A 19,708-nucleotide genomic window follows, 5' to 3' on the forward strand; every position below is an offset into this window, starting at 1 on the left:
ACGTGCCTCTCACTGTTGTGGCCTCTCCCGTTGCACAGCACAGGCTCCGGACACACAGGCTCAGTGGCCATGTCTCACGGTCCTAGCCGCTCTGTGGCATGTGGGATCTTCCCAGACTGGGCACAAACCTGTGTCCCCTGCATCGGCAGGTGGACTCTCAACCACTGCGCCACCAGGGAAGCCCTTAACTTACCTTTTAAGGTTAAATATATAAGAAAACTGGGAATGGAAAAATATCAATATTTGCTTTGTTTCATTGAATTAATCAACTAAAAGCACTCTCTCCCCAAAAGTAGAATCCATTTGTCTTATTTACTGTGTCTTTACAGCAAGGACTTCAAGACTCAACCTCAAAATGCCAAGCATTGGAAGAAAACAATCTTTCTCTTCGGCATACACTATCAGACATAGAATATAAACTAAAAGAACTGGAATACTGTAAGCGTAATTTAGAGCAAGAGAATAAAAATCTTAGAGTGCAGGTATTCAAATTTTGTTTTAAATGTGTGTTACTGCCTTAGTTATATGGTTGTAATCCTAGCATTGGCTATATATATATATATATATATATATATATATATATATATATATCCAATTCATCTCGAGAAAATATGTAGACTGCTTTGTGATGATCTCACAGGCAGTTAGGTCTTAAATCACTGCCATTTGAACTGTATAATGCAAGTTCCTAAAAATCACTCTCATTATTTCAATGTCTAATCAAGTGGTTTTCATCTATAAGTGTCTTGTAATATAATATGTGTTTCCTTCATAACAGTCTAACTACAGAAATTTATTTTGTCTTGTGTAGCTCTCAGAGACTTGTACAGGCCCGATGCTGCAGGCTAAAATGGCTGAGATTGGCAACCATTACATGGAGATGGTAAAAAACTTAAGAATGGAGAAAGATAGAGAGATCTTCAAACTAAGGGTATGTAGATCCTACACTGCATAAATACACAGTTCAGCACAAACTTTCTAATAAGATAATGATAGTCTCAAGTTTAATGCTACAAAGAAAAATCAACCAAAGGTAGAGTTTTAGGAGTATGCCATAGAACCATTTCTTTAAATACATATCACTATGTAGGGAATATTGTTAAATTGTCTTGTAATTTAGTTTCATCTTTTCTAAGAAAGCAAAAGAAGACCTTAAGTTCAGGGTTTTGATTTTTAATTTCTATTTATTTATTTATTTATTTTTGGTGATGGAGGAACACTTTATGATCTTGCCTAAAGCCTGCTCTATGCAGCCAAGCAACTTTCAAGATTATCCAGTGAAGCCACATTTGACTTCATAAATATCCTCACTTGATTTTGAAGGATGATAGCTAGCAAGAATTTTGTCAAGCACATGGATAAAAACTGTTGAATTATATACCTGTAATTGGCATCAAAATTAAGGTGATATTTGTGAGAATAAATATACATTGCCTTATTTTGTCATTCTAGGAAAAATTGACTAACCCTTAATTTACTGATTCCTAATTGTAGTTATATAAACTCAAATATTTTAATAGAAAAACTGACCACAGTTTTTTCTCTCCAAATATAATGCACAGTCTTTACCAAAAATCAAAATGAAACAAAACAGAATTTGTTCAAAAGTCTGCTGATTTTTCTTGCAGATTTCCTCCACTGGTTTCTTTTCCATCTGAACGTTACTAATAACACTTTAACCTAAACAGCCATCTGTGCACACATAATGCAGTAAAAAGGGAAATGGACAGGATTTGCAGTCAGAAGACTTGTCATGGAGTTGCAGCTATGTTGCTTAGTAGCTGTTGTGCCTTTGTGTCTCTGGATCTCATTTACCTGTTTTGTAAATAAAGATTATAATAATACTTATCTCGGAGGGCTGCTGTGAGGACTGAGATGAGTCATGCAGGAGGAATATGTTGTGAACTGCAAATTATGATATAATATTTGTTATTGAGTTTTCCTTAATTAGTATTTGAAGGAATATAAAGTACCTGTTTTCTTAGCTTTATTTTAATTCTTGTTGCCTAAGACTTTTACTTAAGTAATGCCTAAGCCTAAATAGTAAAGTCACCTTTTAAAAATGAGAAATTTCTTGGACTTCCCTGGTGGTTCAGTGATAAAGAATCCACCTTACAATGCAGGGGACTCGGGTTCGATCCCTGGTCAGGGAACTAAGATCCCACATACCATGGGGCAACTAGAGCCCACATGCTACAACTACTGAGCTTGTGCACCTCAACTAGAGAGCCCACGTTGCCACAAACTACAGAGCCCATGTGCTCTGGAAACTGCGCGCCACAACTAGAGAAGAGAAAACCCGCATGCCACAATTATATAGAAGCCTCAGTGAAGATCCCATGTACTGCAACTAAGATCTGACACAGCCAAAAATAAAAAATAAACAATAAATCTTAAAAAAAGTGAGAAATTCCTAATTGGCATTTCAGTTCACATATTACATTCATAAAGCTCTTTAAATGTTTATAACTATTAGTATTTTGCTCTTTATTTCATAACTAGCTGTATGACTTTATGTCATTTAATCTCTCTGGAACTCAGTTACCCATTTTGTTAATGAGGATTATAATAATTCTTAGTTCTTTTTAAATCCTTAGACTCAATTAAATCAGTACCAAAAAGATGTTTCAAGAAGAGAAGGAAGTTGCAGTGACTTCCAGTTCAAGATTCATGAACTGACAAGCTTGCTGGAAGAGAAGGATTCCCTTATAAAGCATCAATCGGAGGTAACAGAGAAGGGGTCAAGGTGGAGATGAACCATACAACTCAGCCCTGTAGGATAAATACTTCCCACAAACTATAAAAAGATATGTTTCCAAGACTTACTTTATTCAAGAAGTAGAATGTGAGTGCCTACGAGAAGTAGAAGACTCACATTTCAGGAGAAATAATTCAAATGAAAGCTAGAATTGAAGCAAAAAATATGTGCTACTGTGCCTTTAATAATTTTAAGACATTGATTTTCTACCTCATTGGCAGTCAAACTCCCAATAAGGCTGTGAGCTGCTTCAGCAAGGGACTGTGTTATATTCCTTTCTATGTCTGTAGCATGTAGCCCAAGATCTGCCATAAAATAGGTACTGAAGGAAGAAACTACCCAAATGGTGGCTAATGTATTGCTGTTATTGAACAAATGGTACTTGTAGTAATGTTCAGTGATAGATTCTCTGTTAGGAAACAATATCTACTTCCATATTGAAATTTCATACTTTTCTGTTATAGATACACATTTAAATCTTTTTGGAACAAAAATTTTCACATCTTCATCTTGAAAATCATGCCCATTCTATCTCATGTTATCCCTTAAGTATAGAACCAGTTAGTGGATTCCTGCAGAGACTTATAATGTAACTGATTAGGTACCATGAAGCAAGACTATATGGAATTCAACAAGTGGGATTGGAACATTCTTACCTCAAGGCTAAAAAGGAAGGGAAAAAAGTAATTATTCTTTAGTAACCTTGTTAAATTATCAAACATACCTCTTACCTCATGTTTCTATGGTTTTCAAATGATTATATTGTCTTTTATTTGTAAGGAACTTTCGAAGTTGAGACAAGAAATATATTCATCTCATAACCAACCCTCCAGTGGTGGAAGGACAGCTATTACCACTAGAAAGTAATGTATTTTTAATGAAATTTGGATATGACTTTGGTTATGTTATAATCCAAGTTATAGCATGTTTAACTGATATATATGCCCCTAGACAGAGTTTGGTGTTTTCTGCTGGCCAATAATTCTACTGAAGAATGAATGTTCACAAAAAGACATAGCTATTATGGTCAATAAAATTCAAGAGCACACTTTTACTGTATTTACAATACAGTAAATACAATGAAAGTGAAAAGCAAATAAGTAGTTGTTTAACCAACCATATTAGTCAGGACTCTTTCAGTTGCACATGCCAGAAACCCAACTTAAACTGGGAATTAGTTAATTCACGTAACTGGGATTGCTTGGTGTCCAGATGGATTTGTGTGATCAAAATATGTCTTCAGAAATCTGTCTATCTTTTGGCTCTGCTCTTTCCTGCATAGACGTCATTCTTAGGCAGGGTCTCTCCTCATGTTAGCAGTACGACCATAGCTTACATCTCAACAATTTAGCAAAACCAAATAGAAAGTGACTCTTTATGAATAGTTTCAGCAAAATTCTATTTTGGATATTTCACATAAATGGAATAATCAAAATGTGGTCTTTGGTGACTGAATTCTTTCACTCTGCATGTTTTCAAGATTCATCCATGTTTTAGCATGTGTCAGTACATCATTGATTTTTGTTACTAAATAATAGTCCATTTTATGGATGTACAACCTTTTATTTATCCATTCATCAACTGATGGACATTTAGGGGCTGTTTTCAATTTTGAAAAATGCTACTGTAAATATCTGGGTACAAATCTGTGTGGACATATGTGTTCATTTCTTTGAGTATATAAAGAAGAGTAGAATTGCTCAGCACATGGTAACTCTGTTTTAACTCTTTGAAGAACTGCTAGACTTTTCCAAAACAGCTGCACCATTTTACATTCCCACCAGTGATGTAAGAGGATTCCAATTTCTCTCCATCCTCCCAAACATTTGTTATTGTCCATCTGTTGGATTGTAGCCATTCTAAGGGGTGGGAAGTGGTATCTCATTGCACTCTTCATTTGTAGTTCTCCAATAATTAGTGTTGCATAGTATTTTTTCATGTGCTTATTGGCCATTTGTATATCTTCTTGAAGAAATGACCAAAGTCTTTCTTCATTTTAAAATTCTATTATTTGCTATTTTATTGTTGAATTGCAAGAGATATTTATATATTCTGGATACAAGTCCCTTATCAGAGATATGATTTGCAAACATTTTCTTCCATTCCATGGATTATCTTTTCACTATCTTGATTGTATCATTTGTGGCACAAGTTTTTAATTTTGAAAAAGTCCAATACATCTATTTTTTCTTTACTCACTTATGCTTTTGGTATCATATGTAAGAAACCATTGACTAATACAAGGTCATTAATATTTACACCCACATTGTCTTCTAAAGAGTTTTATATTTTTATCTATTACATTTAGATTTAGGATCCAATTGAGTTAATTTTTTATATGTTGTAAATTAGGTATGCAAGTTCATTCTTGTACATGGGGATATGCAGTTGTCCCAGACTCATTTATGGAATATGCTATCCTTTCCCCCATTAAATTGACTCGGCATCCTTGTCAATCAAACTACCATAAATGTAAGGGCAAATATGTAAACTTTCAGTTTCACTCCATTAATCTATTTATCTGTCTTTTTTTTTTTAACATCTTTATTGGTATATAATTGCTTTACAATGGTGTGTTAGTTTCTGCTTTATAACAAAGTGAATCAGTTATACATATACATATGTTCCCATATCTCTTCCCTCTTGCGTCTCCCTCCCTCCCACCCTCCCTATCCCACCCCTCAAGGCAGTCACAAAGCACCGAGCGGATATCCATGTGCAATGTGGCTGCGCCCCACTATCTACCTACCTTACATTTGTTAGTATATATATGTCCATGTGTCTCTCGCCCTAACACACTCACCCTTCCCCCTCCCCATATCCTCAAGTCTGTTCTCCAGTGGATCTGTGTCTTTATTCCTGTCTTACCCCTAGGTTCTTCATGACATTTTTTTTCTTAAATTCCATATATATGTGTTAGCATACGGTATTTGTCTTTCTCTTTCTGACTTACTTCACTCTGTATGACAGACTCTAGGTCTATCCACCTCACTACAAATAACTCAATTTTGTTTCTTTTTATGGCTGAGTAATATTCCATTGTATATATGTGCCACATCTTCTTTATCCATTCATCCGACGACGGGCACTTAGGTTGTTTCCATCTCCAGGCTATTGTAAATACAGCTGCAATGAACATTTTGGTACATGACTCTTTTTGAATTTTGGTTTTCTTAAGGTATATGCCCAGTAGTGGGATTGCTGAGTCATATGGTAGTTCTTTTTGTAGTTTTTTAAGGAACCTCCATACTGTTCTCCACAGTGGCTGAACCAATTCACATTCCCACCAGCAGTGCAAGAGTGTTCCCTTTTCTTCACACCCTCTCCAGCATTTATTGTTTCTAGATTTTTTGATGATGGCCATTCTGACTGGTGTGAGATGATATCTCATTGTAGTTTTGATTTGCATTTCTCTAATGATTAATGATGTTGAGCATTCTTTCATGTGTTTGTTGGCAGTCTGTATATCTTCTTTGGAGAAATGTCTATTTAGGTCTTCTGCCCATTTTTGGATTGGGTTGTTTATTTTTTTGTTATTGAGCTGCATGAGCTGCCTGTAAATTTTAGAGATTAATCCTTTGTCAGTTGATTCATTTGCAAATATTTTCTCCCATTCTGAGGGCTGTCTTTTGGTCTTGTTTATGGTTTCCTTTGCTGTGCAAAAGCTTTGAAGTTTCATTAGGTCCCATTTGTTTATTTTTGTTTTTATCTCCATTACTCTAGGAGATGGGTCAAGAAGGATCTTGCTGTGATTTATGTCATAGAGTGTTCTGCCTATGTTTTCCTCTAAGAGTTTGATAGTTTCTGGCCTTACATTTAGGTCTTTAATCCATTTTGAGCTTATTTTTGTGTATGGTGTTAGGGAGTGATCTAATCTCATACTTTTACATGTACCTATCCAATTTTCCCAGCACCACTTATTGAAGAGGCTGTCCTTTCTCCACTGTATATTCCTGCCACCTTTATCAAAGATAAGGTGACCATATGTGCATGGGTTTATCTCTGGGCTTTCTATCCTATTCCATTGATCTATCTTTCTGTTTTTGTGCCAGTACCATACTGTCTTGATTACTGTAGCTTTGTAGTATAGTCTGAAGTCAGGCAGCCTGATTCCTCCAGCTCCATTTTTTGTTCTCAAGATTGCTTTGGCTATTCGGGGTCTTTTGTGTTTCCATACAAATTGTGAAATTTTTTGTTCTAGTTCTGTGAAAAATGCCAGTGGTAGTTTGATAGGGATTGCATTGAATCTATAGATTGCTTTGGGAAGTAGAGTCATTTTCACAATGTTGATTCTTCCAATCCAAGAACATGGTATATCTCTCCATCTGTTTGTATCATCTTTAATTTCTTTCATCAGTGTCTTATAATTTTCTGCATACAGGTCTTTTGTCTCCTTAGGTAGGTTTATTCCTAGATATTTTATTCTTTTTGTTGCAATGGTAAATGGGAGTGTTTTCTTGATTTCACTTTCAGATTTTTCATCATTAGTATATAGGAATGCCAGAGATTTCTGTGCATTAATTTTGTATCCTGCTACTTCACCAGATTCATTGATTAGCTCTAATAGTTTTCTGGTAGCATGTTTAGGATTCTCTATGTATAGTATCATGTCATCTGCAAACAGTGACAGCTTTACTTCTTCTTTTCCAATTTGGATTCCTTTTATTTCCTTTTCTTCTCTGATTGCTGAGGCTAAAACTTCCAAAACTATGTTGAATAAGAGTGGTGACAGTGGGCAACCTTGTCTTGTTCCTGATCTTAGTGGAAATGCTTTCAGTTTTTCACCATTGAGGACGATGTTGGCTGTGGGCTTGTCATATATGGTCTTTATTATGTTGAGGAAAGTTCCCTCTATGCCTACTTACTGCAGGGTTTTTATCGTAAATGGGTGTTGAATTTTGTCACAAGCTTTCTCTGCATCTTTTTTTTTTTTTTTCTTTTGGTATGTGGGCCTCTCACTGTTGTGGCCTCTCCCATTGCGGAGCAGAGGCTCCGGACGCGCAGGCCCAGCGGCCATGGCTCACGGGCCCAGCCGCTCCGCGGCATGTGGGTTCTTCCCGGACCAGGGCATGAACCCGTGTCCCCTGCATTGGTAGGCGGACTCTCAACCACTGCGCCACCAGGGAAGCCCTCTCTGCATCTTTTGAGATGATCATATGGTTTTTCTCCTTCAATTTGTTAATATGGTGTATCACGTTGATTGATTTGCGTATATGGAAGAATCCTTGCAATCCTGGAATAAACCCCACTTGATCATGGTGTATGATCCGTTTAATGTGCTGTTGGATTCTGTTTGCTAGTATTTTGTTGAGGATTTTTGTATCTGTGTTCATCAGTGATATTGACCTGTAGTTTTCTTTCTTTGTGATATCCTTGTCTGGTTTTGGAATCAGGGTGATGGTGGCCTCGTAGAATGAGTTTGGGAGTGTTCCTCCCTCTGCTATATTTTGGAAGAGTTTGAGAAGGATAGGTGTTAGCTCTTCTCTAAATGTTTGATAGAATTCCCCTGTGAAGCCATCTGGTCCTGGGCTTTTGTTTGTTGGAAGATTTTTAATCACAGTTTCAATTTCAGTGCTTGTGATTGGTCTGTTCATATTTTCTATTTCTTCCTGATTCAGTCTTGGCAGGTTGTGCATTTCTAAGAATTTGTCCATTTCTTCCAGGTTGTCCATTTTATTGGCATAGAGTTGCTTGTAGTAATCTCTCATGATCTTTTGTATTTCTGCAGTGTCAGTTGTTACTTCTCCTTTTTCATTTCTAATTCTATTGATTTGAGTCTTCTCCCTTTTTTTCTTGATGAGTCTGGCTAATGGTTTATCTATTTTGTTTATCTTCTCAAAGAACCAGCTTTTACTTTTATTGATCTTTGCTATTGTTTCCTGCATTTCTTTTTTTTTTTTTTTTTTTTTTTCCTTGCGTTATGCGGGCCTCTCACTGTTGTGGCCTCTCCCATTTGCGGAGCACAGGCTCCGGACGCGCAGGCCCAGCGGCCATGGCCCACGGGCCCAGCCGCCCCGCGGCATGCGGGATACTCCCAAAACGGTGCACGAACCCGCGTCCCCTGCAACGGCAGGCGGACCCTCAAGCACTGCGCCACCAGGGAAGCCCTGCATTTCTTTTTCATTTATTTCTGGTCAGATTTTTATGATTTCTTTCCTTCTGCTAACTGTGGGTTTTTTCTGTTCTTTCTCTAATTCCTTTAGGTTTAAGGTTAGGTTGTTTATTTGAGGTGTTTGTTATTTCTTGAGGTAGGATTTTATTGCTATAAACTTCCCACTTAGAAGTGCTTTTGCTGCATACCATGGTGTTTGGGTCATCGTGTTTTCATTGTCATTTGTTTTTAGGTATTTTTTGATATCCTCTTTGATTTCTTCAGTGATCTCTTGGTTATTTAGTAGTGTATTGTTTAGCCTCCATGTATTGGTATTTTTTACAGATTTTTTCCTGTAATTGGCATCTAGTCTCATAGTGTTGTGGTCAGAAAACATATTTTATACGATTTCAATTTTCTTAAATTTACCAAGGCTTGCTTTGTGACCCAAGATATGGCCTATCCTGCAGAATGTTCCATGATCACTTGCAAAGAAAGTGTATACTGTTGTTTTTGGACAGAATGTCCTATAAATATCAATTAAGTCCATCTTGTTTAGTGTATCATTTAATGCTTGTGGTTCCTTATTTATTTTCATTTTGGATGATCTGTCCATTAGTCAAAGTGGAGTGTTAAAGTCTCCTACTATTATTGTGTTACTGCCAATTTCCCCTCTTTCGGCTGTTAGCATTTACCTTAAGTGTTGAGGTGCTCCTATGCTGGGTGCATAAACATTTACAATTGTTATGTCTTCTTCTTGGATTGAACCCTTGATCATTACGTAGTGTCCTTCTTTGTCTCTTGTAATAATCTTTGTTTTAAAGTTTATTTCGTCCGATATGAGAATTGCTACTCCAGCTTTCTTTTGATTTCCATTTGCATAGAATATCTTTTTCCATTCCCTTACTTTCAGTCTGTATGTGTCCCTAGGTCTGAAGTGGGTCTCTTGTAGACAGCATATATATGGGTCTTGTTTTTGTATCCATTCAGCCAGTCTGTGTCTTTTGGTTGGAGCATTTAATCCACTTATATTTAAGTTAGTTATCGATATGTATGTTACTATTACAATTTTCTAAATTGTTTTGGGTTTGTTATTGTATGTCTTTTCCTTCTCTTGTGTTTCCTGCCTAGAGAAGTTCCTTTAGCATTTGTTATAAAGCTGGTTTGGTGATGCTGAATTCTCTTAACTTTTCCTTGTCTCTGAAGGTTTTAATTTCTCTTTTGAATCTGAATGAGATCTTTGCTGGGTCGAGTAATCGTGGTTGTAGATTTTCTGCTTTCATCACTTTAAATATGTCCTTCCACTCCCTTCTGGCTTGCAGAGTTTCTGCTGAAAGATCAGCTGTTAGCCTTATGGGGATTCCCTTGTATGTTATTTGTTGCTTTTCCCTTGCTGCTTTTAATATTTTTTCTTTGTATTTAATTTTTGATAGTTTGAATAATGTGTGTCTTGGCATGTTTCTCCTTGGATTTTTTCTGTATGGGGCTCTCTGTGCTTCCTGGTCTTGATTGATTATTTCCTTTCCCATGTTAGGGAAGTTTTCAACTATAATCTCTACAAATATTTTCTCAGACCATTTCTTTTTCTCTTCTTCTGTGACCCCTATAGTTCGCATGTTGGTGTGTTTAATGTCCCTGAGGTCTCTGAGACTGTCCTCTATTCTTTTAATTCTTTTTTCTTTTTTCTGCTCTGTGGTTGTTATGTCCACTGTTTTATCTTCCAGGTCACTTATCCATTCTTCTTCCTCAGTTATTCTGCTGTTGATTCCTTCTAGAGAATTTTAAATTTCATTTATTGTGTTGTTCATCATTGTTTGTTTGCTCTTTCGTTCTTCTAGGTCCTTGTTGAACGTTTCTTGTATTTTCTCCATTGTACTTGCAAGATTTTGGATCATCTTTACTATCATTACTCTGAATTCTTTTTCAGGTAGACTGCCTATTTCTTCTTCATTTGTTTGGTCTGGTGGGTTTTTACCTTGCTCCTTCATCTGCTTTGTGTTTCTCTGTCTTCTCATTTTGCTTAACCTAATGTGTTTGGGGTCTCCTTTTCGCAGGCTGCAGATTCATAGTTCCCTTTGTTTTTGGTGTCTGCCCCCAGTGGGTAAGGTTGGTTCAGTGGGTTGTGTAGGCTTCCTGGTGGAGGGGAGTGGTGCCTGTGTCCTAGTGGCTGAGGCTAGATCTTTTCTTTCTGGTGGGCAGGACTATTTCCAGTGGTGTGTTTTGGGGTGTGTGAACTTTTCATGATTTTCGGTAGCTTCTCTGATAGTGGGTGGGGTTGTGTTCCTGTCTTACTGGTTGTTTGGCATAGCGTGTCCAGCACTGGGGCTTCCTGGTCATTGAGTGAAACTTTGTCTTAGCGCTGAGGTGGAAATCACTGGGAGAACTCTTGCTGATTGATCTTATGAGGGGCTGTTAGGTCTCTGGTGGACCATTGTCCTGAACTCGGCTCTCCCATCTCAGAAGCTCAGGCCTGACACCCGGCCAGAGAACCAAGACCCTGTCAGCCACACAGCTCAGAAGAAAAGTGAGAAAAGAAAAAAGAAAACAAAAAACCTAAAGTTATTAAAATAAAAGAAATTTTAAAAAAATATTATAATAATATTAAGTAATTAATAAAAAGAACAAAGACAGCAACTAAACCAATAAACTAATCCACCAATGATAAGAAGTTCTAGAAATTATACTAAAAAAACCAGACCGACAGAACCCTAGGAGAAATGGTAAAAGCCAACCCATACAGACAAAATCACACAAAGGAGCATATACATACACACTCACAAAAATGGAAAAAGGAAAAAACAAAAACAAAAACAAAACAAACAAACAAAACAAAACAAACAAACAAACTATATATATATATATAAGGAAGAGAGAAACCAAATCAATAAACGAATCTACCAATGATAATAAGCTCTAAATACTAAACTAAGATAAACATAATACTAGAAACAAATTAGACGCAGAAAGCAAACCCCAATTCTATAGTTGCTCCCAAAGTCCACTACCTCAGTTTTGGGAGGATTCATTGTCTATTCAGGTGTTCCACTGATGCAGGGTACATCAAGTTGATTGTGGAGATTTAATCCACTGCTCCTGAGGCTGCTGGGTGAAATTTCCCTTTTTCTTCTTTGTTCACACAGCTCCTGGGATTCTGCTTTGGATTTGGCCCTGCCTCTGCATGTAGGTCACCCTCTGGCATCTGTTCTTCGCCCAGGCAGGGTGGGGTTAAAGGATCAGCTGATTAGGGGGCTCTGGCTCACTCAGGCCAGGGGTGGGAGGGGTACAGAATGCAGGGCAAGCCTGTGGCAGCAGAGGCCTGCAGTGACGTTGCCACAGCCTGAGGTGTGCTGTGTGTTCTCTTGAGGAAGTTGTCCCTGGATCACAGGATTCTAGCAGTGACAGACTGCATAGATTCCTGGGATGGGTGGTGTAGTGACCTGTGCTTGCACACAGGATTGTTGGTGGCTGTAGCAGCAGTGTTAGCATTTCATGCCCATCTCTGATGTATGCACTGATAGCTGAGGCTCGCACAAGTCTCTGAAGCTCATTTAGGTGGTGCTCTGAATCCTCTCTCCTCACACACGATTTTGGGAAGTCTGAGGTCTCCTGCCAGTGTTCAGTAGGTGTTGTGTAGGAGTTGTTCCACATGTAGATGTATTTTTGATGTATTTGTGGGGAGAAAGGTGTTCTCCACGTCTTACTCCTCCTCCCTCTTAAAGGTCCTCTGCCTCTAGTGTATTTTAATTTTCATTATTGTGTTGTTCATCTCTGCTTGTTCTTTAGTTTTTCTAGGTGCTTGTTAAACCTTTCTTGTATCTTCTCGATCCATGCCTCCATTCTTTTTCTGTGATCTTGGATCATCTTTACTATCATTACTCTGAATACTTTTTTAGACAGATTGCTTATCTCCTCTTCATCTAGTTGTTCTTGTAGGTTTTTTTCTTGCTCCTTTGCCTGCAACATATTTCTTTGTCATCTCATTTTGTCAGACTTATTCTGTGGTCTCCTTTTCACAGGCTGCAGTATTGTACTTCCTCTTGCTTCTGTTGTCTGCCGCCTGGTGGGTGAAGTTGGTCCATTGGCTTTTGCTGTTATCCCGTTGGTAAGGTGTTTGATTGGTGTTGTGGTGATCAGAGCCTGCCCTGGATATTGAGAGGACCTCAATACTGCCCTGTGAGGGGCGGGGTCTTCTTCCTATTTGTCGGAGTAGAGGTTCCTAGATCTTTCTCTTGGCTGTGATTCTGATCTGCGGTGTGGTGTGAAGTATGTGGGATTTGAGGACTCCCACTGAGAGAGAAGCTAATGAGTGTTCCTCCTCTGGAGGTGTTCACTGTGAATGTGCTGTGTTGTGTCCCCTTTAATCCATTGTGTGGACTCACAAAGTATACTGTTGTTGGCACTGCTCTTGGTCCCACCTTAACTGTGGGTATGCCAGCAATTGGCCCTGGTGACTCACAGGGATTATTTTCACCCAGTCACTGGCACAGATCCACTGAGGTCAGTTCCTAGGACTGCAGCATTCATTCACCTGGACCTGCCATGGGAGCTATGGAGGCTGCTCAGACTCTGGTCTGACACATTCCTCGTGTGTACATGCCCACAAATCCCACAGCTACTACTGCTATATCCATCCAAGTGCAGGAGTTCTTGTTGTCCTTTTGGATGTTTCACAGATGCTGAATTTAGGAAGCCATCAGCAGAGGTGTAACTCCACAGTTCGTTCAGCTCCGAGGAGAGATTTCAGCTCTTCTTCCTTAGTCACACAGCCTCTGGCTCTCAGTGGTGGTTTCAGCCCCTCCTCTGGGTGGATTTCCTAGTGATGGGAGCTCTCCCTCTCCTCTGGGACAGTGGGGCAGGTCCTGGCACCCGCTGATGGATTTCCTAGTAGTGAGAGATTTCCATGTGCTCCTGGGACAGCGGGTGAAGTCCCAGCACATGCTGACAGTTCCAGCACCCACTGGTGGATTTCCTTGTAGTGAGAGCTATCAGAGCACTCCTGAGACAGTCAGATGGGTTCCAGTGTCTGCCTGTGGGTCTGGAAGAGGTGGCCAGTGCCTGCCTCTGGAGACCAAGATGGAGGTGGTGACTCACTCCCACCCTGAGAACTCCTCTAGGCAGTGTCCCGTTGACTGGGAGCAACCATAGCGAAAGAAGCTTGTGGTCACATCCCTCTCCTCATGCACCTCCCAATAATGGTGCCTTGTTTCTCTGGTGGGTCAAGGCTTCTTCATGGTATACCTTCAGTTGCCACTGGCTGACCTCTTCAGGCTGCTTCCACACCTAACCCTGGTCCTCTCCCTGGGACCGAACTTCGGAGTCTGAGCTTCAGCACCCAACCCCCACCCTCACCAACAGAGGAGTGTCTCAGGTTGGGGAGTGCAGGGTGGCAGTGCCAGCCCTCTGTGCAAGTTACTCTCCATTTTGCCTTACACAAACTGGTTGCTGCTTTCCCCTCTTAGGCTCCGAAACTCCCCCTTCATCGAATCTGATCTCTCCACTGGTGAGCAGACTTTCCAACGTGTGGGAACCTTTCTTCTTTCCCAGCTCCTTCCCTGTCCTGATTCCTTTTTTATTTTTCCTTTTGTCTTATCAGGTTATGTGGAGGTTTTCTTCTCTTTTCAGAAGTTTGAGGTCTTCTGTCAGCTTTGCTTTGTAGTTTGTGTCTCTCGAGGAATTGGTGTATGTCATCTAAGTTATCAAGTTTTTTTGGCATAAAATTGTCATAATACTCCTTTATTATGTTTACAAGACAAAGGATCTCCTTTAAAATTTTAAAAATTGAGATATAATTAACTTATAACATTATTTTAGTTTTGGATGTACAAAATAATGATTCACTATGTGTATACTGCTAAATGATCACCACAATAAGTCTAGTTAACACCCGTCACCATCCATAGTTACAAATTTTTTTCTTGTGATGAGAACGTTTTAAGATCTAATCTTTTAGCAACTTTCAATTATCCAATACAGTATTATTAACTATAGTCACCACACTGTTCATTACATCCCCAGGACTTATTTATTTTATAACTGGAAGTTTGTACTTTTTGACCACTTTCACCCATATTGCCCACTCCCACCCCCCACCTCTAGCAACCACCAACTCTTTATCTATGAGTTCATTTGTTTTAGATTCCATGTATAAGTGAGATAATATTGTATTTGTCTTTCTGTCTCTGACTCATTTCACTTTGCTTAATGCCCTCAAGGTCCGTCCATGCTGTCATAAATGGTAGGATTTCCTTCATTTTTGGCTGAATAATATTCTAGTGTGGGGCGGGGTGGTGGTGGGATGAATTGAGAGATTGGGATTGACATATATACACTAATGTATAAAATAGATAACTAACAAGAATCTGCCGTATTTTTAAAAAATAAACAAAATTTAAAAAATACTAAAAAGAATATTCCAGTGTGTGTGTAAATACATATATATATAATACATTTATTATATATATAATATTTTATTTATCCATTCTAATATTGATGGACACTTACATTGATTCCATGTCTTGACTATTGTAAATAATGCCACAGTGAACATGAGGGTGTAGATATATTATAGTGTTTTCATTTCCTTTTGATAAATACCGAGAAGTGACATTGCTGAATCATATGCTAGTTCTATTTTTAATTTTTTAAGGACTCTCCATACTGTTTTCCATAGTGGCTGCACCAGTTTGCATTCGCACCAACAGTGCACAAGGGTTCCCTTTACTCCACATCTTGCCAACACTTGCTATTTCTTGTCTTATTGATAATAGCCATTCTAAGACATGTGTGAGGTGATAGCTTCTCTTTCTTAATATCAGTTAATTGTGTGCTCTTTCTTTGCTAACTAGTCTGCTTAGAACTATGTCAATTTTAGTGATATTTTAAATGTTTCTCATTATTGTTTTTATCTATTTTATTGGCTTATTGGGTATATTACTTTTTTATAATTGGTATAAGTTTCAAAGTATTCCTTTTTATCTTATCACAGTCTATCTTCAAATAATATACCTCATCACGTGTAGCATACAAACTTTATGGTAGTATACTTCCATTTCCCCTTCATGATTTTTTGCTATTTTTTTCATTTATATGTACTTTTTTTTAGTCCAAATTTTTTATTGAGGTGTAGTTGATCTACAATATTAAATAAGTTTTAAGTACACTATGTAGTGATTCACAATTTTACAGTGTATATTCTATTTTTAGTTACTATAAAGTATTGGTTATATTCCCTGCTTTGTACAATATATCCTTATAACTTATTTCATTTTATTTTTTTAACATCTTTATTGGAGTATAATTGCTTTACAATGGTGTGTTAGTTTCTGTTGTACAACAAAGTGAATCAGCTATACATAAACATATATCTCTATATCTCCTCCCTCTTGCATCTCCTTCCTATCCTCCCTATCCCACCCCTCTAGGTGGATACAAAGCACCAAGCTGATCTTCCTGTGCTATGTGGCTGCTTCCTACTAGCTATCTATTTTACATTTGGTAGTGTATATATGTCCATGCCACTCTCTCACTTTGTCTCAGCTGACCCTTCCCACTCCCTGTGTCCTCAAGTCCATTCTCTACATCTGCGTCTTTATTCCTGTTCTGCTCCTAGGTTCTTCAGTACAATTTTTTTTCATTTTAACATCTTTATTGGAGTATGATTGCTTTACAATAGTATGTTAGTTTCAGCTTTACAACAAAATGAATCAGTTATATATATACATATGTTCCCATATCTCTTCCCGCTTGCATCTCCCTCCCTCCCACCCTCCCTATCACACCGCTCCAGGCAGTCACAAAGCACCGAGCTGATATCCCTGTGCTATGTGGCTGCTTCCCACTAGCTATCTACCTTACGTTTGGTAGTGTATATATGTCCATGTCTCTCTCTCGCTTTGTCACAGTTTACCCTTCCCCCTCCCCGTATCCTCAAGCCCATTCTCTAGTAACTTTGTGTCTTTATTCCTGTTTCACCCCTAGGTTCTTCATGACATTTTTTTTCTTAAATTCCATATATATGTGTTAGCATACGGTATTTGTATCTCTCTTTCTGACTTACTTCACTCTGTATCACAGACTCTATGTCTATCCACCTCATTACAAACAGCTCAATTTTGTTTCTTTTTATGGCTGAGTAATATTCCATTGTATATATGTGCCACATCTTTATACATTCATCTGATGATGGACACTTAGGTTGTTTAAATCTCCGGGCTATTGTACATAGAGCTGCAATGAACATTTTGGTACATGTTTCTTTCTGAATTATGGTTTTCTCAGGGTATATGCCTAGTAGTGGGATTGCTGGGTCATATGGTGGTTCTATTTGTAGCTTTTCAATGACCCTCCATACTGTTCTCCACAGTGGCTGTATCAATTTACATTCCCACCAACAGTGTAAGAGGGTTCCCTTTTCTCCACGCCTCTCCAGCATTTATTGTATCCTTTATCAAGATAAGGTGTCCATATGTGCATGGGTTTATCTCTGGGCTTTCTAACCTTTTCCGTTGATCTATCTTTCTGTTTTTGTGCCAGTACCATACTGTTGTGATTACTGTAGCTTTGTAGTATAGTCTGAACTCAGGGAGCCTGATTCCTCCAGCTTCGTTTCTCATTCTCAAGATTTCTTTGGCTATTCAGGGTCTTTTGTGTTTCCATACAAATTGTGAAATTTTTAAGCTGCATTAGCTGCTTGTAAATTTTGGACATTAATCCTTTGTCAGTTGCTTAATTTGCAAATATTTTCTCCCATTCTGAGGGTTGTCTTTTGGTCTTATTTATGGATCCTTTGCTGTGCAGAAGCTCTGAAGTTTCATTAGGTCCCATTTGTTTATTTTTGTTTTTATTTCCAATCCTCTAGGAGGTGGGTCAAAAACGATCTTGCTGTGATTTATGTCATAGAGTGTTCTGCCTATGTTTTCCTCTAAGAGTTTGATAGTTTCTGGCCTTACATTTAGGTCTTTAATCCATTTTGAGCTTATTTTTGTGTATGGTGTTAGGGAGTGATCTAATCTCATACTTTTACATGTACCTGTCCAATTTTCCCAGCACCACTTATTGAAGAGGCTGTCCTTTCTCCACTGTATATTCCTGCCACCTTTATCAAAGATAAGGTGACCATATGTGCATGGGTTTATCTCTGGGCTTTCTATCCTATTCCATTGATCTATCTTTCTGTTTTTGTGCCAGTACCATACTGTCTTGATTACTGTAGCTTTGTAGTATAGTCTGAAGTCAGGGAGCCTGATTCCTCCAGCTCCATTTTTCGTTCTCAAGATTGCTTTGGCTATTCGGGGTCTTTTGTGTTTCCATACAAATTGTGAAATTTTTTGTTCTAGTTCTGTGAAAAATGCCAGTGGTAGTTTGATAGGGATTGCATTGAATCTGTAGATTGCTTTGGGTAGTAGAGTCATTTTCACAATGTTGATTCTTCCAATCCAAGAACATGGTACATATCTCCATTTGTTTGTATCATCCTTAATTTCTTTCATCAGCATCTTATAATTTTCTGCATACAGGTCTTTTGTCTCAAGAGTTTGATAGTTTCTGGCCTTACATTTAGGTTTTCAATCCATTTTGAGCTTATTTTTGTGTATGGTGTTAGGGAATGTTCTAATCTCATACCTTTACATGTACCTGTCCAGTTTGCCCAGCCCCACTTCTTGAAGAGGCTGTCCTTTCTCCACTGTACATTCCTGCCTCCTTTATCAAAAATAAGGTGACCATATGTTCATGGGTTTATCTCTGGGCTTTCCATCCTGTTCCATTGATCTGTATTTTTGTTTTTGTGCCAGTACCATACTGTCTTGATTACTGTAGCTTGTAGTATAGTCTGAAGTCAGGGAGCCTGATTCCTCCAGCTCCATTTTTCGTTCTCAAGATTGCTTTGGCTATTTGATGTTGGCTGTGGGTTTGTCATATATGGTCTTTATTATGTTGAGGCAAGTTCCCTCTATGCCTACTTTCTGCAGGGTTTTTATCATAAATGGGTGTTGTATTTTGTCAAAAGCTTTCTCTGCATCTATTGAGATGATCATATGGTTTTTCTCCTTCAATTTGTTAATATGGTGTATCACTTTGATTGATTTACGTATATGGAAGAATCCTTGCAATCCTGGAATAAACCCCACTTGATCATGGTGTATGATCTGTTTAATGTGCTGGTGGATTCTGTTTGCTAGTATTTTGTTGAGGATTTTTGTATCTGTGTTCATCAATGATATTGGCCTGTAGTTTTCTTTCTTTGTGATATCCTATTCTGGTTTTGGAATCAGGGTGATGGTGGCCTCGTAGAATGAGTTTGGGAGTGTTCCTCCCTCTGCTATATTTTGTTAGAGTTTGAGAAGGATAGGTGTTAGCTCTTCTCTAAATGTTTGATAGAATTCCCCTGTGAAGCCATCTGGTCCTGGGCATTTGTTTGTTGGAAGATTTTTAATCACAGTTTCAATTTCCGTGCTTGTGATTGGTCTGTTCATATTTTCTATTTCTTCCTGATTCAGTCTTGGCAGGTTGTGCCTTTCTAAGAATTTGTCCATTTCTTCCATGTTGTCCATTTTATTGGCATAGAGTTGCTTGTAGTAATCTCTCATGATCTTTTGTATTTCTGCAGTGTCAGTTGTTACTTCTCCTTTTTCATTTCAAATTCTACTGATTTGAGTCTTCTCCCTTTTTTTCTTGATGAGTTTGGCTAATGGTTTATCAATTTTGTTTATCTTCTCAAAGAACCAGCTTTTAGTTTTATTGATCTTTGCTATCGTTTCCTTCATTTCTTTTCCATTTATTTCTGATCTGATTTTTATGATTTCTTTCCTTCTGCTATCTTTGGGGTTTTTTTGTTCTTCTTTCTCTAATTGCTTTAGGTG

The 19,708-nt window shown here is 38.2% G+C and overlaps 1 protein-coding gene across 1 annotated transcript in view; it reads left to right on the forward strand.

Moving 5' to 3' along the window:
• The window catches only part of LOC103080088 (protein POF1B), a 98,622-nt gene that overhangs the window by 72,841 nt on the left and 6,073 nt on the right, over window positions 1–19,708 (forward strand). Inside the window, 4 exon segments of the mRNA XM_082930853.1 lie at window positions 330–482; window positions 812–931; window positions 2,598–2,726; window positions 3,539–3,621. Coding sequence (XP_082786979.1) covers window positions 330–482; window positions 812–931; window positions 2,598–2,726; window positions 3,539–3,621 — 485 coding nt within the window.

The sequence above is a fragment of the Lipotes vexillifer genome, unplaced genomic scaffold (genome assembly GCF_000442215.2).
Source record: "Lipotes vexillifer unplaced genomic scaffold, Lipotes_vexillifer_v1.1 scaffold140, whole genome shotgun sequence".
In the NCBI taxonomy this organism is placed as follows: Eukaryota; Metazoa; Chordata; class Mammalia; order Artiodactyla; family Lipotidae; genus Lipotes; species Lipotes vexillifer.